General features: G+C 39.9%; 1 protein-coding gene across 5 annotated transcripts in view; it reads left to right on the forward strand.

Moving 5' to 3' along the window:
• Positions 1 to 17,837, forward strand: part of CNTN6 (contactin 6) — a 223,589-nt gene that overhangs the window by 27,370 nt on the left and 178,382 nt on the right. For all 5 annotated transcript variants that reach the window (XM_043518977.1, XM_043518978.1, XM_038411465.2 and 2 more), the window contains exon 2: positions 15,222 to 15,356. In XM_043518977.1, the coding sequence (XP_043374912.1) occupies positions 15,302 to 15,356 (55 nt within the window). In that variant the 5' untranslated portion in view covers positions 15,222 to 15,301. The remainder of the gene's footprint in view (positions 1 to 15,221; positions 15,357 to 17,837) is intronic.

Raw genomic sequence — 17,837 nt, forward strand, 5'->3', positions numbered from 1 at the left:
AAGTCCTCAGTCAGTGCCTAACCCCTGGACGATCCTTCCTTATACTACAGCTTTCCATAAGCTTTTTCTGCAACTGCCCTCTGTGCCCAGAAAACCTGCTACTTCTTTTCAAAGGAGTTTCAGGATTATTGCAGAGGTATGTGTATAGGGGGAAACTCTTACAGAGTGGCTTTAATGGATGCAGGGTGTAAGGGAGCACTTGACCCAGCACTTATGCCCCATAGTTATTTTTAATGTCTACTTGTTCAGTACCACTTCATGTTACTCTGGATTCCCTCCAATCTGCTAGCCTCCTCTATGCACTCTTATTCGCTTCGCCTGGCATGCTTTGTATGCTGAACACATTATTCCTTTTCTCCCCCCTCCAGAATACAAAATGAAAGTTTGGGGAAAAAACAGTCATTTAACAAACTAGCCATAACCTACTTTTTTAATAAGAAAAGTTACTAGGAATTTACCACAAGGCTTAGCAATAGGTCCCAGGATAATATTATGGAACCCAGATTTTCAAGCTGGCCAATTATACTTGGAAGGAATAATAAATGACCAACAGTGAAATAAGAAACAGAAGGATCATTTCAGATGTAAGAGCAATAAACAGCAACTGAGATTCTATGCAGGTAAATATGTAATATGTCTGCAAGCCAAGAATTAAAAAAAGAGGGACTATCTCAATAAATGATACATTCCTGCTACATATTGATTTTTTAAAAAGAGAGAGATTTGTGTGTAATTGTAAGAAAACCCCTCAGCTGCCAGCTGGATGCATGGCTCTATGCTAGAAGACAAGTACTAGAATGGAGATGGGAGATATAATACAAATCAAAAGATGCAGAATTACTGCTATGAAAAACACTAGGTAGGCCTGCCTAATAGATTGTGTCCAGCGCCGGTCACTAGGAACAGGTGCCTATCCCAATCCTAGTATACTGAAAGTTGCCACAGAGGTCAGTAAGGTGTGCAAAGAATGCAGGATCAGGTGCTTTACTAGTAAAGGATGTTATTCCTCTTGAAGAGAGTGCACTGGAAAGGTATCAAAATAGTTTTAATATGAAAAGGAGGACTTGTGGCACCTTAGAGACTAACAAATTTATTTGAGCATAAGCTTTCGTGAGCTACAGCTCACTTCATCGGATGCAACTCACGTAAGCTTATGCTCAAATAAATTTGTTAGTCTCTAAGGTGCCACAAGTACTCCTTTTCTTTTTGCGAATAGAGACTAACATGCTGCTACTCTGAAACCAGTTTTAATATGGTGTTTAATAAACAATCTATGATGTTTACTATGAAGCCAGTGTCAGCCTTTTAAACACTGAATAAGGGACTTGATAGCATAAATTAAAGTGTTACTGTGACATCTGGCTCACATTGTAACAACCTCTGCATGAGATCTTGCAAGACAAAAGATCTTCAAGACACCACTGCAATGGTTTATCAGCAGTTCCATTATGAAACCCCCTCTCCTAAAAGAGACATCCTCCCATGTTGTTTAACTGCATTTCAGTTTTGATCCTGGATTATTAAAATAAAGAGGAGTTTTGCCACTGATTTCAATGGAAATAAGATCAAGCTATTTATCTTTATCGTGCTTAAAATATTTTGGAGGCTATTTTCCAGAGTTCTTTATTTGAGTTTTCACTTAAAGCACATATTTAGTTTCTTTGTTAGGTATGAATACATGTGTGTTCTCCTTAAACATACAGTTCTTAATATCTGAGTAAAGAAGGGATTTCTGAGAACTTTTAAAATAATTGTTAATTACATTAGGAGTTATAATCATTCTAAATGAACCCTTTACAGCTTTTCATATATCTAATCTAATCTAGCTCTCTCTCTCTCTCTCTCTCTCTCTCTATATATATAGGATATAGATATCTATATCTATATCTTATTTTTTTAATTGATGCAGCTCTACACTGTAGCAAAATTTAAGACAGACTGCTTTTTACGTTAATTCATATGCTTATTTTTGATTTTACAACACTATTATACAGATCTCCCTTAAGGTTATTGTCATAGAATTTTTTATTCTTGAAAAATGTCTGTCATCACATGAAGACTCCAGGATCTAAATTTAAATACAATGCTTATAGATCTTATGATGGGGGCGGGGGGAGAGAAACCCTTGAAAATATGTTCAGACCGTATGAAAATCAGTCTGTAAGATTCTACCTCAGCAAGTTACATAGGATGAATTACATACAGGTTATTTCCTTAAAGAGTTCCATCTGATTGCTGCATTTTGTTTGAAATGATGTATTTGCAGGGCTTTCATTTGAATCTGGCAGTGTTTTTCATCACATGGTATTGACTACTGAAAGTGTTTTGTGATGACATATTGAGAAGATACCTCAAATGACCTCAGGTGCTCTGAGGTTTTAGCTCAACATCAGATCAAGCGTTTATGCAAAGTTAGGTCTTGTGAGGTTGCCATTAGTTATTGCCATTGGCATATTGCTACGATTCTGATTCAAAGGTTCTGAGCAAGAAGTTGGACTTTCAGACAGTTTCAATAAGTAATATACCTTGGGTATTTACTGCATTATTTAAATGCTTAACAATAAAATAATAAATAGCATGTGTCTGGTTCCTGTCATTCTTTCTGTTGGAGGACATTGCTCCTATTGTTAATATGGGGGTGATGGCAAAGTATAATAACCCAGTTATCAGTGGGACTAGATAGGTTTGTTATGCTATACTGTACTCCCGTGTCATCCACCACTAAATACATTCCTTTTACCTCCTTCTCTCACTCTCATCTGTATGCCTTCTTCTATGGTGCGTCCTATAAATGAACAGCCCTTTCAGTCCCAATGCTCCAGGAGCGGTCCCCCCTCACTCTCAAATTCCTCCTCGCAATTCACTCATTTATGAAGCACCAACACATTAGTCTACATCAGTACAAAGTTGTCATTAATTATTGTTATTCATATTTTTATTTAAAAAAAAACCCAACCAGCCAAACTTTCTTCAGGCTTGTAACTTTCTCTGTTTCTCCCAGTGCATTTCTGTTGAAATAGGCCCATGTCTTCTTTTGCATGCATGTTGCTGGTGCTTATCAGAATTTCAAAATAAAATAATAATCAAAGCAGAGAACTTGGAGCAAAGGTTGCTCACTACAACAAAACCCCAAAATGCATGGCAATAATAAGTTATGACAAGGTGAACACCTAACATAGAAGCAACATCCTAGTAGTAGTCAATTGCCCCTAGGACACACAGCCACTAAACACACTCATACCCTTTCTAACAACCTCTCTTTCGATTTCAGCTATACTGTCACCCTCAGTACACACATCACATTGCAAGTCAGCCTTTCAGAGCTAAATTATTTAGGGTTAGAACAGGTCTGACCTCTCACACATAGCCCTATGAGCTACTTGCCATATTAGCATTCTGGTCACTATGCTGAGGACCAGGCTACTTGGTGCTGCTACTCCCCCCATGAATAGGTCTGGACAAGGACTTTGCAGGGCCAGGGTTCTGCCCCCACAACCCCAAATCTCAGCCAGCAGATTTGGCAGGGCACCAGGGAAGTAAAAAGTCTGAACTTCTTCCTGGTAGCATGGGAAGGAGGTGGGAAGAGGGAAAAGAAGGAATTGTGGCTCAGAAAAATCTTCTTTGAAGCAGTACTGACACCAACAAGTGGGCAAGTTGGGGTATTTCTGCCATGTGCCAGAAGAGGGCTGCTTTAAACTCTCTACAGAGAATTACATACAGCCCGGTGACAGAGGGTCCCTGAAAGAGTCTGTATTGCAAATACTCAGGTCCTCTTCTCTTCCTGGTCAGCCCTATTCATTTTATGTGCTGTGCTCCTGGCCCCCAGAAGAGCAAGGGCTGCAGAGGGAATAGCCTGCTGTCTTCCCACTATGGAAAGGCTTTACACTTCCAGGGCCCTAGCTTGGTTTCCACCAGTGCAATCCAAGGAGTGAATTGAGCTGTCAGTGAATGCTCCAGAACTCTCCTGTAAAGTAGAGAAAATTTATTTAAGTGATATCTCAGAACTGGGATTTAATCAGTGTCAGAGCTGGAGTTTGATCTTCGGAGTTTCTGTCTCCTTTACTTATATGTGCCTCAGATCATACTGGAAATTATATACTGGAAACAAAAAGAGAAGTAAGACAGAAAATTGTATGTGAGGTTTACATCTTCCAGCAGGCCTCTAAGATCTGTGTGTTTGAAAATGCAGTGAGACAGAAGGTCAACGGCAGCCAATCTGTTGGTGAACCACTGTATATGTTGCCTATAGAAAGTAATTAGAGTAGCCTTTCCTCAGTTGGAGGAAGCGTGGCAGACATCACTAAACACTGCTATCACTGCTGCAGTTTTTTCTTTACATTATCCATATTGCCTCCAGAAGCATTTGTGTGGTCTCTGTTTTCCTATCAAGCAACATAAGACATATAATTACTGCACTTTGTCTCACTTCAGTTTGATTTCATTTCTAAAAAGAGTTGCAGGCTAACAACCTATGGTCTAGGTCTGCCACATTTACTCCTGTTTTGAATTTTTGTTAGGGAACATGTTTGACTGATATCCTTAATAGTTGCTGTTGCTTCTGAAGCTAGGGACTGGTTTGCAGATCAGTGAGATGCAAATGGGGCTGGGTTTGAAACTGGGGCGCAATCACAACTGGGTTATGCAAGGGCTTTGCTCTACGTGGAGTTACCTTAAGATGTATTGGGGGATAAAAAGGATGCTGCTTCTTGTAAATGGGCATCGGCCATTGTCAGTTTCAAGAGGATGTAGGTAATAAACAATGATAATGGTTATGGAACTGGAACCCCTGTAGCAGCGCAAAAGGGCAGGTAAATCAGCCAGGGATCAGTGGAGCACGGGGAAGCCACAGCCTCCCATTCCTAACCGGGTATTATGGGAGTTATAATAGGAAGCATTACTTTTGCCACTGCTCAGGGTAAAGCTGGGTAATTAACGGGGAAATAATTAGTGAATATTTTAATAGAAAAAAATCCATGAAAATGAGATACATTAATTGACAAATATTATTTGACCATTTCTCATTAAGCAAACTCTTCAGTGAGTGACATCTGGGCAGCAGGTACTGTAATGGGAATGAAGCTACCATATGCTAGAGACAGTTCAGAATAGAAACTACTGCCAGCTAGCTGCTTGACTTTGGGCCTGTCCATTATCTTCAGTTGGGTTTAGGTCAGGTCTTATGTGTTAATATAAAAGCTAGATCTTATAAACTGTCTTTTGTAGGTACTGAAAAATAAATAAGTGGCCACAAAGTCTGCAGCAAGAAGCACACAGTATAAGGCCCAATACAAAACCCATTGAAATCAATGTCTTTCCACTGAATTCAATGGGATTTAAATGGGCAGCTTGCACAATTTTGGGGAACAAAAATGGAGATTTAATTTAAAAGCAGTAACGTTTAAAACAGAAATTTAACAGCCCAGCTTTGAGAAGATTTGAATGATCTGGGTATCTAAGCACTACACTGTCATTCACTGATATCAATAAGTTTCTTTTTCTTATTGATTACTTTGAATAAATAAAATATTTTCATTTTTAAAAGTAGGAATTCCTTAAATGTAAATGATGTTCGTAGAGTAAGGTTGGCAATGTAAATGGATTGGAGCTGATCCTTTGCTGAAGCTAGTGAGCATACAGTGCAGTTCTAGATGGGCGGGGTTGCAAAGCTGTCCAGGTACCAAGCCAATCTCATTGTGTAAACTAGAGCAGCCTGAAGGCTGATATAAATTATGCCACCTGCCAATCCTAAAAAGGCCAATGAGGGATCAGTGGGGTACAGGGAAGCCCCATCCACTCTCCTTAACTCTCAGCCTTGTCCCTGCACTGACATAAGGGAGCAGGGGCCTCAGAGCCACTACACCAACTTTAGGGCCAACTTTGCACCAGAACAGCACAAGAGAGAATCTCAACCTTTATTTATCAAACATAGAACAAACTAGAGTGAAAATGATAAACACTGTAACTTTACAGTCCAAAAAGTTGTCTGGAGTTGAGATGATTGATCTAAATTATACCTTTGTTGGTACATTCTTAAAAAAAAAGAGAGAGAGAAAGCTAATATGTCTAAATCTTCTATGTTATAGGGGAAAACTCTCAGAAATCTGAGTGTGTGAAGCATTTTTTTTTCTTTTTTCTTTTTTTTTGTGCCCACGAGACAACCCTTTTAGAATGATTACGGCCATTGCATACTGTGTATCAACCAAAGAAAATTCAAAGTACTAGTAAATTAGCTTCAAAAAGCATGGTATTTATGAGATAACTGTACCTTCATTGTGCTTTTCCAAAGACTTGGGTTAAGCCCAAGGGTTGTGATTGTATTATAACAGCTATTTTCATTATGACTTATTGGTAAAGCAGTTTACTCTTAAAAGACATTTTTATGCTATTTGTGAACAATGCAACATGCTAGGGTTTATATCTCTTATTTTCTATAATTGTGTTAAATGCAGCAAATTATTACAAACTGTTAACTTTAGTTCTTTTATACAGAGTTTCAACTCTTCATAATTGTGGGCATTCATTCATATTTTGGGAGCATATTATTATTGCTTGTATTTGCACTTGTAATAGCTACATGTGCAAATGATCAGCTAGATTGCCAACTGGTAATTTACACGTATATCTTAAATATGATGTGTGTAGTCACCATAACTGTGCATGCAAAGTATACACACATTCTTCAGTGTGTGATTAGAAACTCTAGAGCCTGCATTGTAAAGCAAAACTAGCTAATTTATACCTATATTGCTTTCCTTGTTTGGCTATGAGACATACACAATCCAAGCTCTAGACTATTAAATACTGGAGGGTTGCACATAGCCCATTTTAAGTTACACTGCCCCTGGAAAAAGCAAGGCCAAAAACATTATGTTATAACAAGATTTGCTTTTTCTTCTTTTATCCAATAGTAATTTTGCATTTATACAGCATCTTGCTTCCATAGATCAGCCTGGTAAAATGCTGGGTATGCATCTTCACTATCAACGGAGAGATGGGTTCAGCTGAGGAAGAGACCTGCCAGTCCCTCAAAAGGAATTTCTAAAGTGAAGTCTATAGCATTTTAGAGGTAGGGGGTATACTGAAACTATCTTAGTTATCCACAGGCACCATAGAGCCATACGGTGAATGGGAACCAGATTTTGCCTTTGGATGTGCACATGCAAATACTTGTGAAGTCAGTTGTAAAAGTGAACCAAGAGAAGCTGCAGTCACATATAAAAGGGGTAGAACTTGGTCGCTAGTGTTTAACAAAGGATGTTGAAAAAACTGACAGCATATATTCTGTCAACAGGTACGTGCGTATCCCACTGAGGTGTTCGGAGTTAGGAATGTTCATTGAAGGCTGAAAGTATTAAAAAAAAATAAAATAAAAAAAACAGAGATTTTGTGAACTAAATTTGAATTAGAAATAAGCCACAGTATTTTCAGCTCCAGAGAAACAGTTTTCAGTAGTAGTCTGGAAGGTAAAACAAATGGTGACTCAGTTCCTTTTGCAACAAGAGAGGAAACAGGAGCCATCAGCATCAGGGAAACCTTAGGCAAATTCCCCCCTTCCCCGCCCCTGCAACAAGATATGATTCAATAATTTGGAAATAAGCAATAAATGACATAACAATGGAGGTAAATCTTCCCGGAGTCAGCAGAACTGGTCTCCTTTGCCTTTGCTCCATATAGTTACAAGCATCTGCTATTCATTCTGTTATGACTACCTGGGAAGGAGTCTGAATGCAGAGTGTCTGAGGGATGAAGAGTTTGAAAAGAAAAATGTATCTGTATATCATTGATATTCATGAGAAAATTCACATTAGATGCCATAAATCAGGTGCTCAGAGACAATATAGAGATCAGGAATAAGGGTGAGCCAAAAGTATAAGCCTGGCTGGGACAGACTTCAGCTTCTTTCCTGGTAGCTGAGCACATGAAAGGGAGAAATAATATTATAGGCCAATTCATTGTTAGATCTCATGACATAGATATTTGTGTAAGTGGATGGGAGGGAAGGTTGGGATTGCAGAATAAAATCCTCCAACACAGCTATCAAGAAGAGTAAGATAAGTACACTCCTAACTTATCTCCCCCTAGTTTTAGACACACACTCTATTATATCCTTCTTTCTCTCTTCCTGCTATGCTTCCACACTTCCATCTCTTTGCTATGTGAATTATGCCAACCCACTCTCACTGGTGTATATTTTGGTCCCATCATTAACATCACTAGTGAATTTGACCTACATCCTCTGCTGTTAAACCCTCTGTTTTTCCTCTTTCGTCAAAGTGTTACTATTTCCGCAATCATGGCACAACATTTTGTCATCGGTAAAACTGTCAATGAGCTTGTATTTAACGAAGAGTAAAATCTTGTAATTTTCATTGCCCAGCAATGTTCTCCTCTGTAAAATGTCGGTTTTCCACCTGAAGTGACTTTCACTTTTAGAAAACTAACAGACAATCACAGCAGACATGAGAAATGTTGCACATTTTCATGAAAATCTGTTACGTCACCAGAAATCATAGAATCATAGAATCATAGAATCATAGAATATCAGGGTTGGAAGGGACCCCAGAAGGTCATCTAGTCCAACCCCCTGCTCAAAGCAGGACCAAGTCCCAGTTAAATCATCCTAGCCAGGGCTTTGTCAAGCCTGACCTTAAAAACCTCTAAGGAAGGAGATTCTACCACCTCCCTAGGTAACGCATTCCAGTGTTTCACCACCCTCTTAGTGAAAAAGTTTTTCCTAATATCCAATCTAAACCTCCCCCATTGCAACTTGAGACCATTACTCCTCGTTCTGTCATCTGCTACCATTGAGAACAGTCTAGAGCCATCCTCTTTGAAACCCCCTTTCAGGTAGTTGAAAGCAGCTATCAAATCCCCCCTCATTCTTCTCTTCTGCAGACTAAACAATCCCAGCTCCCTCAGCCTCTCCTCGTAAGTCATGTGCTCTAGACCCCTAATCATTTTTGTTGCCCTTCGCTGTACTCTTTCCAATTTATCCACATCCTTCTTGTAGTGTGGGGCCCAAAACTGGACACAGTACTCCAGATGAGGCCTCACCAGTGTCGAATAGAGGGGAACGATCACGTCCCTCGATCTGCTCGCTATGCCCCTACTTATACATCCCAAAATGCCATTGGCCTTCTTGGCAACAAGGGCACACTGCTGACTCATATCCAGCTTCTCGTCCACTGTCACCCCTAGGTCCTTTTCCGCAGAACTGCTGCCGAGCCATTCGGTCCCTAGTCTGTAGCGGTGCATTGGATTCTTCCATCCTAAGTGCAGGACCCTGCACTTATCCTTATTGAACCTCATTAGATTTCTTTTGGCCCAATCTTCCAATTTGTCTAGGTCCTTCTGTATCCTATCCCTCCCCTCCAGCGTATCTACCACTCCTCCCAGTTTAGTATCATCCGCAAATTTGCTGAGAGTGCAATCCACACCATCCTCCAGATCATTTATGAAGATATTGAACAAAACGGGCCCCAGGACCGACCCCTGGGGCACTCCACTTGACACCGGCTGCCAACTAGACATGGAGCCATTGATCACTACCCGTTGAGCCCGACAATCTAGCCAGCTTTCTACCCACCTTATAGTGCATTCATCCAGCCCATACTTCCTTAACTTGCTGACAAGAATGCTGTGGGAGACCGTGTCAAAAGCTTTGCTAAAGTCAAGAAACAATACATCCACTGCTTTCCCTTCATCCACAGAACCAGTAATCTCATCATAAAAGGCGATTAGATTAGTCAGGCATGACCTTCCCTTGGTGAATCCATGCTGACTGTTCCTGATCACTTTCCTCTCCTCTAAGTGCTTCAGGATTGATTCTTTGAGGACCTGCTCCATGATTTTTCCAGGGACTGAGGTGAGGCTGACCGGCCTGTAGTTCCCAGGATCCTCCTTCTTCCCTTTTTTAAAGATGGGCACTACATTAGCCTTTTTCCAGTCATCCGGGACTTCCCCCGTTCGCCACGAGTTTTCAAAGATAATGGCCAAGGGCTCTGCAATCACAGCCGCCAATTCCCTCAGCACTCTCGGATGCAATTCGTCCGGCCCCATGGACTTGTGCACGTCCAGCTTTTCTAAATAGTCCCTAACCACCTCTATCTCTACAGAGGGCTGGCCATCTCTTCCCCATTTTGTGATGCCCAGCACAGCAGTCTGGGAGCTGACCTTGTTAGTGAAAACAGAGGCAAAAAAAGCATTGAGTACATTAGCTTTTTCCACATCCTCTGTCACTAGCTTGCCTCCCTCATTCAGTAAGGGGCCCACACTTTCCTTGGCTTTCTTCTTGTTGCCAACATACCTGAAGAAACCCTTCTTGTTACTCTTGACATCTCTTGCTAGCTGCAGCTCCAGGTGCGATTTGGCCCTTTATACCCACTTCAGCTATCTTTTTGTCCATCAGACTATATAGATATATTCATCTGAAGCATGCAACTATATATACCAAGCACAAAACCATATCACCCCAATATATGACTTATTACTCATTTTCCCCCCTCCAATGTCAAAAGGAGAGGAAGTGACAACTAGAGTATAATATCTGATGGGTGAATTCTTTTCCATTGATTTGTTTGCTCTAATGGGAAAGCATCAAAACACCAGTACTGACTACTTTTGTAACAAACGTATTTGTATACATTACATGCTGTTAATAAATGGACATGCAACCAGTACTTCTATGGGAAAAATCTAATGTCTCCCCCATGATCATATTTAGCATGCCGTGTTTTTTATCTAAGTAGACTGTGTGTTTAAAGTATGGCATAACAATTATAATAAGTGATAGCATTACATCCAGAAAAGAAAGAGTATGACGGCACGATTTATCATGTTAGTTTGCCTGATTTAATGCCAGACCAGGGTTCTAGTCTGAATCAGATTTTCTCCAACTATAAATATTTCAGGGTTTTTTCATTTATTCTTGATTTAGTTTGACAGTAAATAATCCCATGGAAGCTGTTGTTGGAAAGCTGTTGTAAAAATTATTAAGTACTTGTTTGCCCGTAAGGTCCTTGTTTCTGGCAGAGTTTAAACAAGTAAAATAGTTGGGCTAACTAAAGAAAATAGATTTTTTTTTAAAAAAAAAATTACTATCATGTGCAATAGTTTCTGGATTTGAAGTTAGAAGTGGGACAGCAGTTACAAATCAGAAGATTAATAAATATCTTCAGTTTATATGAATTCCATGATTACTGGATATGTAGTTTTGCTATTGGCAGCAACATGTGCCTCTGTGTTACAAGAGACCCAGGTTTAGATGCAGTTTAAGTGGGTATTATTACATGCTTCAGCAGAACAATCTGACTACTAGGTTTCTTTTTTCCAGAAACCACAAGCCATTTATACACTCATAGATTAATATTTAACTGCCTCTCTCTGAAAGCTAAAAATAGTAAAGTAAGGCTCAACTGTGCATCAGACACAGTCCAGTTGTTGGGGGTAGTATGGAGATGCATCACCTCAAATGAGGGTGGGGGCACCAATGTCATTTGAAGAGATACAATGATTCCAGCTCCCTGATACATTGGCAGTTGAAGAAACCCCTTCAGAAGGCGTGTGTGAGAAATACTCTCCCCAGGATGGCCACCCAACTCCTCTGTCTGACACGTCTGGAGGTGAAGCTGAGGTACAACTCACTTTCCACCCTTGGCTCCCCACCCTCTTCAGTATGCTGTACATCCTCAGGGGAGACGGGAAAGAGCAGTCACTATACTCCCTGTGTGCAGAGGGACTGCGATTCTGCTAAGCCCTGACACAGGCTATGCCCTTTATTCCATCCCCCACCCACTGCACACCTGCATATCAGCCAGGTTTAATCCTTAAGGTTTAGGACAGACCTATACAAAATTACCACCGTAGTTTCAGATTGGGCAAGATATTCTTACCCACTTCTAAATCCTTGAAAATCCCTTCTTTTCACGTATTCATAACTGTCTAAAACTTCACCTTTTGAGATATATTTTAGGTGAAATCATTTGGAAGATAGGTGCTATTAGTAGGGTAAGTATTCTGTGAATTCTTATTTGGTAGCATTTTACAACCACTTTGTGCAGGTGCAAATAACACCTAATGCAGAAACCGTGGAGAATCAGGCACTTGTTTGTCTATTATGAGACCACCTGCAATCCATTAAGGCCAACACTTAAAGTTAGATTGCTAAGTCCATATTTAGGCACCTGAATAAGTTGGGTGATTTTCAAAAGTGCCGAGCACCAAACATCTCTCACTCTCTTAAATCTTATTTCTTGCTTACATCAGTATAAATTAGGAGTAACTCCACTGAAATAAGTGGATCCACACGGCTGTAAAGTGGGACAAAGGAGAGGAGAATTGGGCCCTAAATGTGGAATCTAGTTTGTCACTGGACAATTTTCAGCACTTAATAGGTCCAGAATGATTTTCTAAATTGATAGACCCACTTTATCCAGTGCTTTCCAGTTTTAACCTTTTAATGAATTGATTCCCAACAGTAAATTATTAATTTGCCATTTGGGAGTAAAGGCCAAACTGATCCTTTTTTTTCTTGATTTAATTCATCATACAATGACTGAAATGTCAGAGGAAATTAGCACAAATTGTTATTTAAACCCTTGGGGAAACATGTTTTATTTCTAAAGGATAACCCTTCAAAAAAAGATTTTTATGTGTATGATATTATATTGCTTTAACATTAATCATGAAAGTTACAATTCTACTATTAGTATAAATGCTCTTCATTCCCCTAGATCTGCCAATGCATCTCCTCCAGCCCATGGTGAAGATGGAAGAGCCACTTCCTTTCGGCACTATGTCCCCAGCTCCTAGGGCATCATAGAGGGTTCTCTGCTGGGTCCTGGATTCATTCAAGTGCTGGGGAAACTCTGAGTTTGCTCATAGCTTGGGTGAGATGCTCACAGTCTCCCAGCAAAGCCCCATATGGAATGCATAGATATTTTCCCATAAGCCCCCTGTCTTTAGTTATTAGCAGATAGTATTTCTTTTATAGTTGCATTTTCAATCATACTGATAAAAATTGAAGGGGAATAACCAAGAAGGTCCTCATTAAAACCACAGTGTCCTCATTAAAACTGGCAATCACCATTTGCTAGTAAAATTAACATTAAGGTGGTATTTGTGGCATTTCCTTCCCTGGAGTGTATTTAGCATGTGGAATAATGTGGAATACTACAACATTTATCAAGGTTTGGGGGGGGGTTGTTTTGTTTTTTTGGTGACTAATACATCTGATTTAACGTATTTAAAGGAGATCACAGAACTGAGCTTCTATGAAATCCTATTGCTAGTATGAGAAAGTGAAGAATTAAAGAGTCTAGTAATCTGTAATTTGAAAATCCACACAAATATAAACACTTGTTTTCAGAATTCTAATCTGATTTATTAACTTTTATCCATTCCCTTTATAAATTAAAATGTTTTATATTAAAGAACATACACCGGATTCTCAAACTGAAAAACTCCTAATTTCAGTGTATCATTTATTTATTGCAGTGGGACAATGGGGCTATATGCATTTGGAATATGGGCCATGTCAGGGTTCCTTCCCCACTCTGAACTCTAGGGTACGGATGTGGGGACCCGCATGAAAGACCCCCTAAGCTTATTATTACCAGCTTAAGTTAAAAACTACCCCAAGGTACAAACTTTGCCTTGTCCTTGAACAGTATGCTGCCACCACCAAGCATTTTAAACAAAGAACACGGAAAGACACCACTTGGAGACATCTTCCCTTCAAATATCCCCCCAAACCCTACACACACCCTTTCCTGGGGAGGCTTGAGAATAATATCCAAACCAATTGGTTACAAAATCATCAAAGACCCAAACCCCTGGATCTTGGAACAATGGAAAAATCAGTCAGGTTCTTAAAAGAAGGATTTTATTTAAAAAAAAAGAAAGGTAAAAATCATCTCTATAAAATCAGGATGGAAAATACTTTAGAGGGTATTCAGATTCAAAACACAGATGATCCCCCTCCGGGGAAAACCTTAAAGTTACAGAAAACAGGAATAAACCTCTCTTTTAACACAGGGAAAATTCACATAAAACAAAAGATAAACTAATCTGCCTTGCCTGGTTTACCTATACTGGTTGCAATACTGGAGACTTGGATTAGGTTGGGTTGGAGAAGATGGATTTCTGTCTGGCCTCTCTCAGTCCCAAGAGAGAACAACCACGTAAACAAAGAGTACAAACAAAAGCCTTTCTTCCCCCCCACCCCGCCCAAGATTTGAAAGTATCTTGTCCCCTTATTGGTCCTTTGGGTCAGGTGCCAGCCAGGTTAGCTGAGCTTCTTAACCCTTTACATGTAATAGGATGTTGCCTCTGGGCAGGAGGGATTTTATAGCACTGAATACAGAAAGGTGGTTACCTTTCCCTTTATATTTATGACAGGCCAAATTCTGACTTTTGCTATGCATATGTACATGACAGCAGAAGTTGCATGGATTGTAGGAACTCCATTTGTATTCCAGCCAATTCCAAGACAAAAACCATCTAGGAGAATTACAGAGTAGGCAGCATTTGGGGGTGTGATTTAGCCTATTTATGCACACGTACTGTCCCCCATCCAGCTAATGGCTCTCTGAATAGAACTATAGAGATTCTTCCGACTTCTTAGCTGGGGAAATGTATTCCTGTGCTAAGGGTCCATGAAAGGCCTATGTCCTATTTAAGTCCCTCTAGAGTGACATTTTGAGAGCTTAATGGAACATAAGGTACACACAGGACTTGCATGAGCTGTTTCCCCAGGGCTGATTTTCAGCTATTAAGTGGCAGAAAGAATCTGTAGGGATCTGTTCATAGAACCTCTTGCTATATGAGTGAGACCATACATGCATAAACATGAGGATCATGCTTCTGTGCCTGAGGTCTTTCCTAACATATAGCAGCAGCAAATGGCCTCTAGGGACAGAAACTGCTGTTGAGGATTACCATGCCACTCGGGAATCCTAGCCATGACCCCTTTCGTCTGGCCATACTCTTCTTCCTGCTATAGCTGGGAGGAGGAATGGCATTAGAAGAAGCCTATATTTCAGATCTATGGCATCTGAAAATCACCTTTACTTCCCTGCACGAGTTATGCTGCATTTGAAGGCAGGCTGTCCCACAGGGCAGCTGGAAGTGGCAACACCATGAGGGAAGTCCTGGCTCTGTGTATTTGGTTTATATTTACATTTTAACGATTCAACATGTCTTACTTGTTTTTTTTTTAACAGAATATAAAGACAGTTCCAGGAAGATATATTTTATTCTCTGCTGATTGGATGGGAGGGATTGTTGACCTTGGAAAGTGGAGATGATGTTGCTATGGAAACTAGTAATTCTGCTGCCACTCCTGAGCTGCAACACAGGTAAAATGGTTCATTATTACTATTTGTGATTGATAAATATGTCAGCATCATAATTCCTTTTTTTTAAAAGAGAGGCAATTACCAAGACTAACAGTACTTATTCTCATGAACCAGTGAGTAAGCAGCTTTTCTTTAGGAAATCCTTTATTGTTAAGCATTATACGCTGCTGACTTTGAACCAGAAAAAAAAAAAAAATGTTTGAAGTGCTACAAGAAAGCAAGATATTGGGCATCAACATACTTCTAAGCTGTGCCATTCAAAAAGGAAAAATAGAAAGATATATATCATGAGAAATGTGTGACTATCTTCCAAGTTTCAGAGGATTGTCTGTTAACTGAAGTTTTCACTCAATGTGCATCTCAAAATGTGAAAATTAGCATGCCTATTTCTGATGTTTTTGGTCCATTAACCAAATAATTTGCATCTTCTTTTCTGCAGTTTATTTGGATTGTCTGCCTTAAGGGCCCAATCTTTTTCCCTACAAAGTCAACCCCTAAATTTGCATTGACTTTTAAAGGTTTTAAAGCAATTGGTCTATTTGTCAAATATTTATGATGTAATTATATTAATTATAGCAACCTCAAATGATGCTTAAATTAATTATATCATGCATGAATCAGCAGCTATATTTGACCTGAAGAATGAACAGAAGATAATGTAGTATGCAGCCTGAGGTAGCATTTTAAAATAAAATTAAAATGAAACCAGGTCATATTTGATCAAATAGACTCTAGGTATAATCTAGAATTTTAGTATTTCAGTAATATAGATCTTGTCATTAGATGAATGCTTAACAGCAGCTGTGTCAATGACAAATAGCCAGGTATTAAACATTTTAAGAGACTGTTTGTTTCCTTGGCAACCTGGATTCCAGTATATCGATTAAAATAATTACATTGTTATTATCTCTGCTTTAATTCTGGACCAAGTCCTCTGCCTGTTGCACAGCCTGCGTACTCACAGACCCATCATCCCTGCCCTTGTCCTCAGCCTATCCCTATATTCAAAACACCTTGGAATGCACGAAGACCCTAAGTATATGCTGTGTGAACACTGCCTTCCCTCTCCTTCATGAGCTCTGGAAGCTCAGTTCCAGTCAGGGATCAGATGAGGGGGCAAACAAATGTACTGATCCTCTCCAAAGCTATGCCCACAAATCAAGCTGTGACTGTTCCTGGGCATACCCAGGGTTATGAGGCATTGGGCTACACCTGCCCTTAGCATGAAGAAGTCTTGGCTGTGCCTTCCAGGGGTCAGCTCCTCAAACTCCACTAGTCACAGGCAACGCAAGCACTCCACACTATGCCTGCTCTCTCTCTCTCTCTCTCTCTCTCTCTCTAGATTAGCAATAGGCACACTTCAACCCCTGAGCCCATCAAATGACTCCCCGGAGTGTGAAGCCCCTGTTCTACCTAGACCTTCATTCATAGTTTCTCTGCGTCCAAAGAAGCAGGACACATGGCTTACTATTTTCTTCTCAGATTGCCACTCTGTTTGGCACACAGTACTTCAATATGTTTATAGTGAAAACAAGTAAAATCTTTTAAATAAAGTATGGAGATTCGAGCGATAGGAAGTCGAAGTATTGGAAAAAAATCTTTACACATAAAATAAAACCATAGCACACATTCTAGAACCCAGACTTACTTACCTAGATACTGTCATGTCTTATACAGCACTGCTTGCCCATAGTCCTTCTAACGTTTTTCAGCCAAGCTTCGTTGTGATCTTGTATTCATGAGACAAGTCACACTGTCAGCTTGCGTCCTTACTGAAAGACCTGTGGTGTCTCTTTGCACCCCCAGACATACCAGAACAGTGCATTATCCTTCATAAGCAGGACACCCCGTGCTAATTGTTTTTTTCCCTGTATACTCCTTTCTTGTAGATTTTTCTTAATCAGCATCTGGCTCAGTATTCAAATAAGCACACAATACACAATGGCCAGACAGAGGGATAAAAGTCTCTTACCCACAGCCTGAAAGGAGCCTATCTCATACATGTCACCTCCTAGTTACCTGCCTTAAGAACATAATTTTCAGTATAGACACATAACTCCTTAAATACTATCCATCCTCACATTTAGCAATATTATCATGAAAAATGGGCTACTTCCTCTCGGTAGAAGTTTCACATGCCACCTTTTAGTGAATTATTATGCTTATATCCAACCAAGGGGATCCCTGTAAAGTCCTATGCGCCCCTATGCCGGCTGGCATCAAGAAGTCCCTGGATCACACAAGCCCCACCTACTTGAGATGCCACTCACACCAGATTTACAGAGTTTTATTATAGCATTGTCCCTCTTCTTCCTTGCCTTCTTTTGTCAACAGTGAAGTAGCTAACAGTGCTGACATTTAAATCATCATCATTAGGCTTCAAAATCTTCACCCATTTGAGATGAATGGGGACATTTCACACCTATCAAAGCTATTGATTCAGGTTGCCTGGAGACTCACAAAGACATCACTACATCATTA

The sequence above is a fragment of the Dermochelys coriacea genome, chromosome 7 (genome assembly GCF_009764565.3).
Source record: "Dermochelys coriacea isolate rDerCor1 chromosome 7, rDerCor1.pri.v4, whole genome shotgun sequence".
Lineage (NCBI taxonomy): Eukaryota > Metazoa > Chordata > Testudines > Dermochelyidae > Dermochelys > Dermochelys coriacea.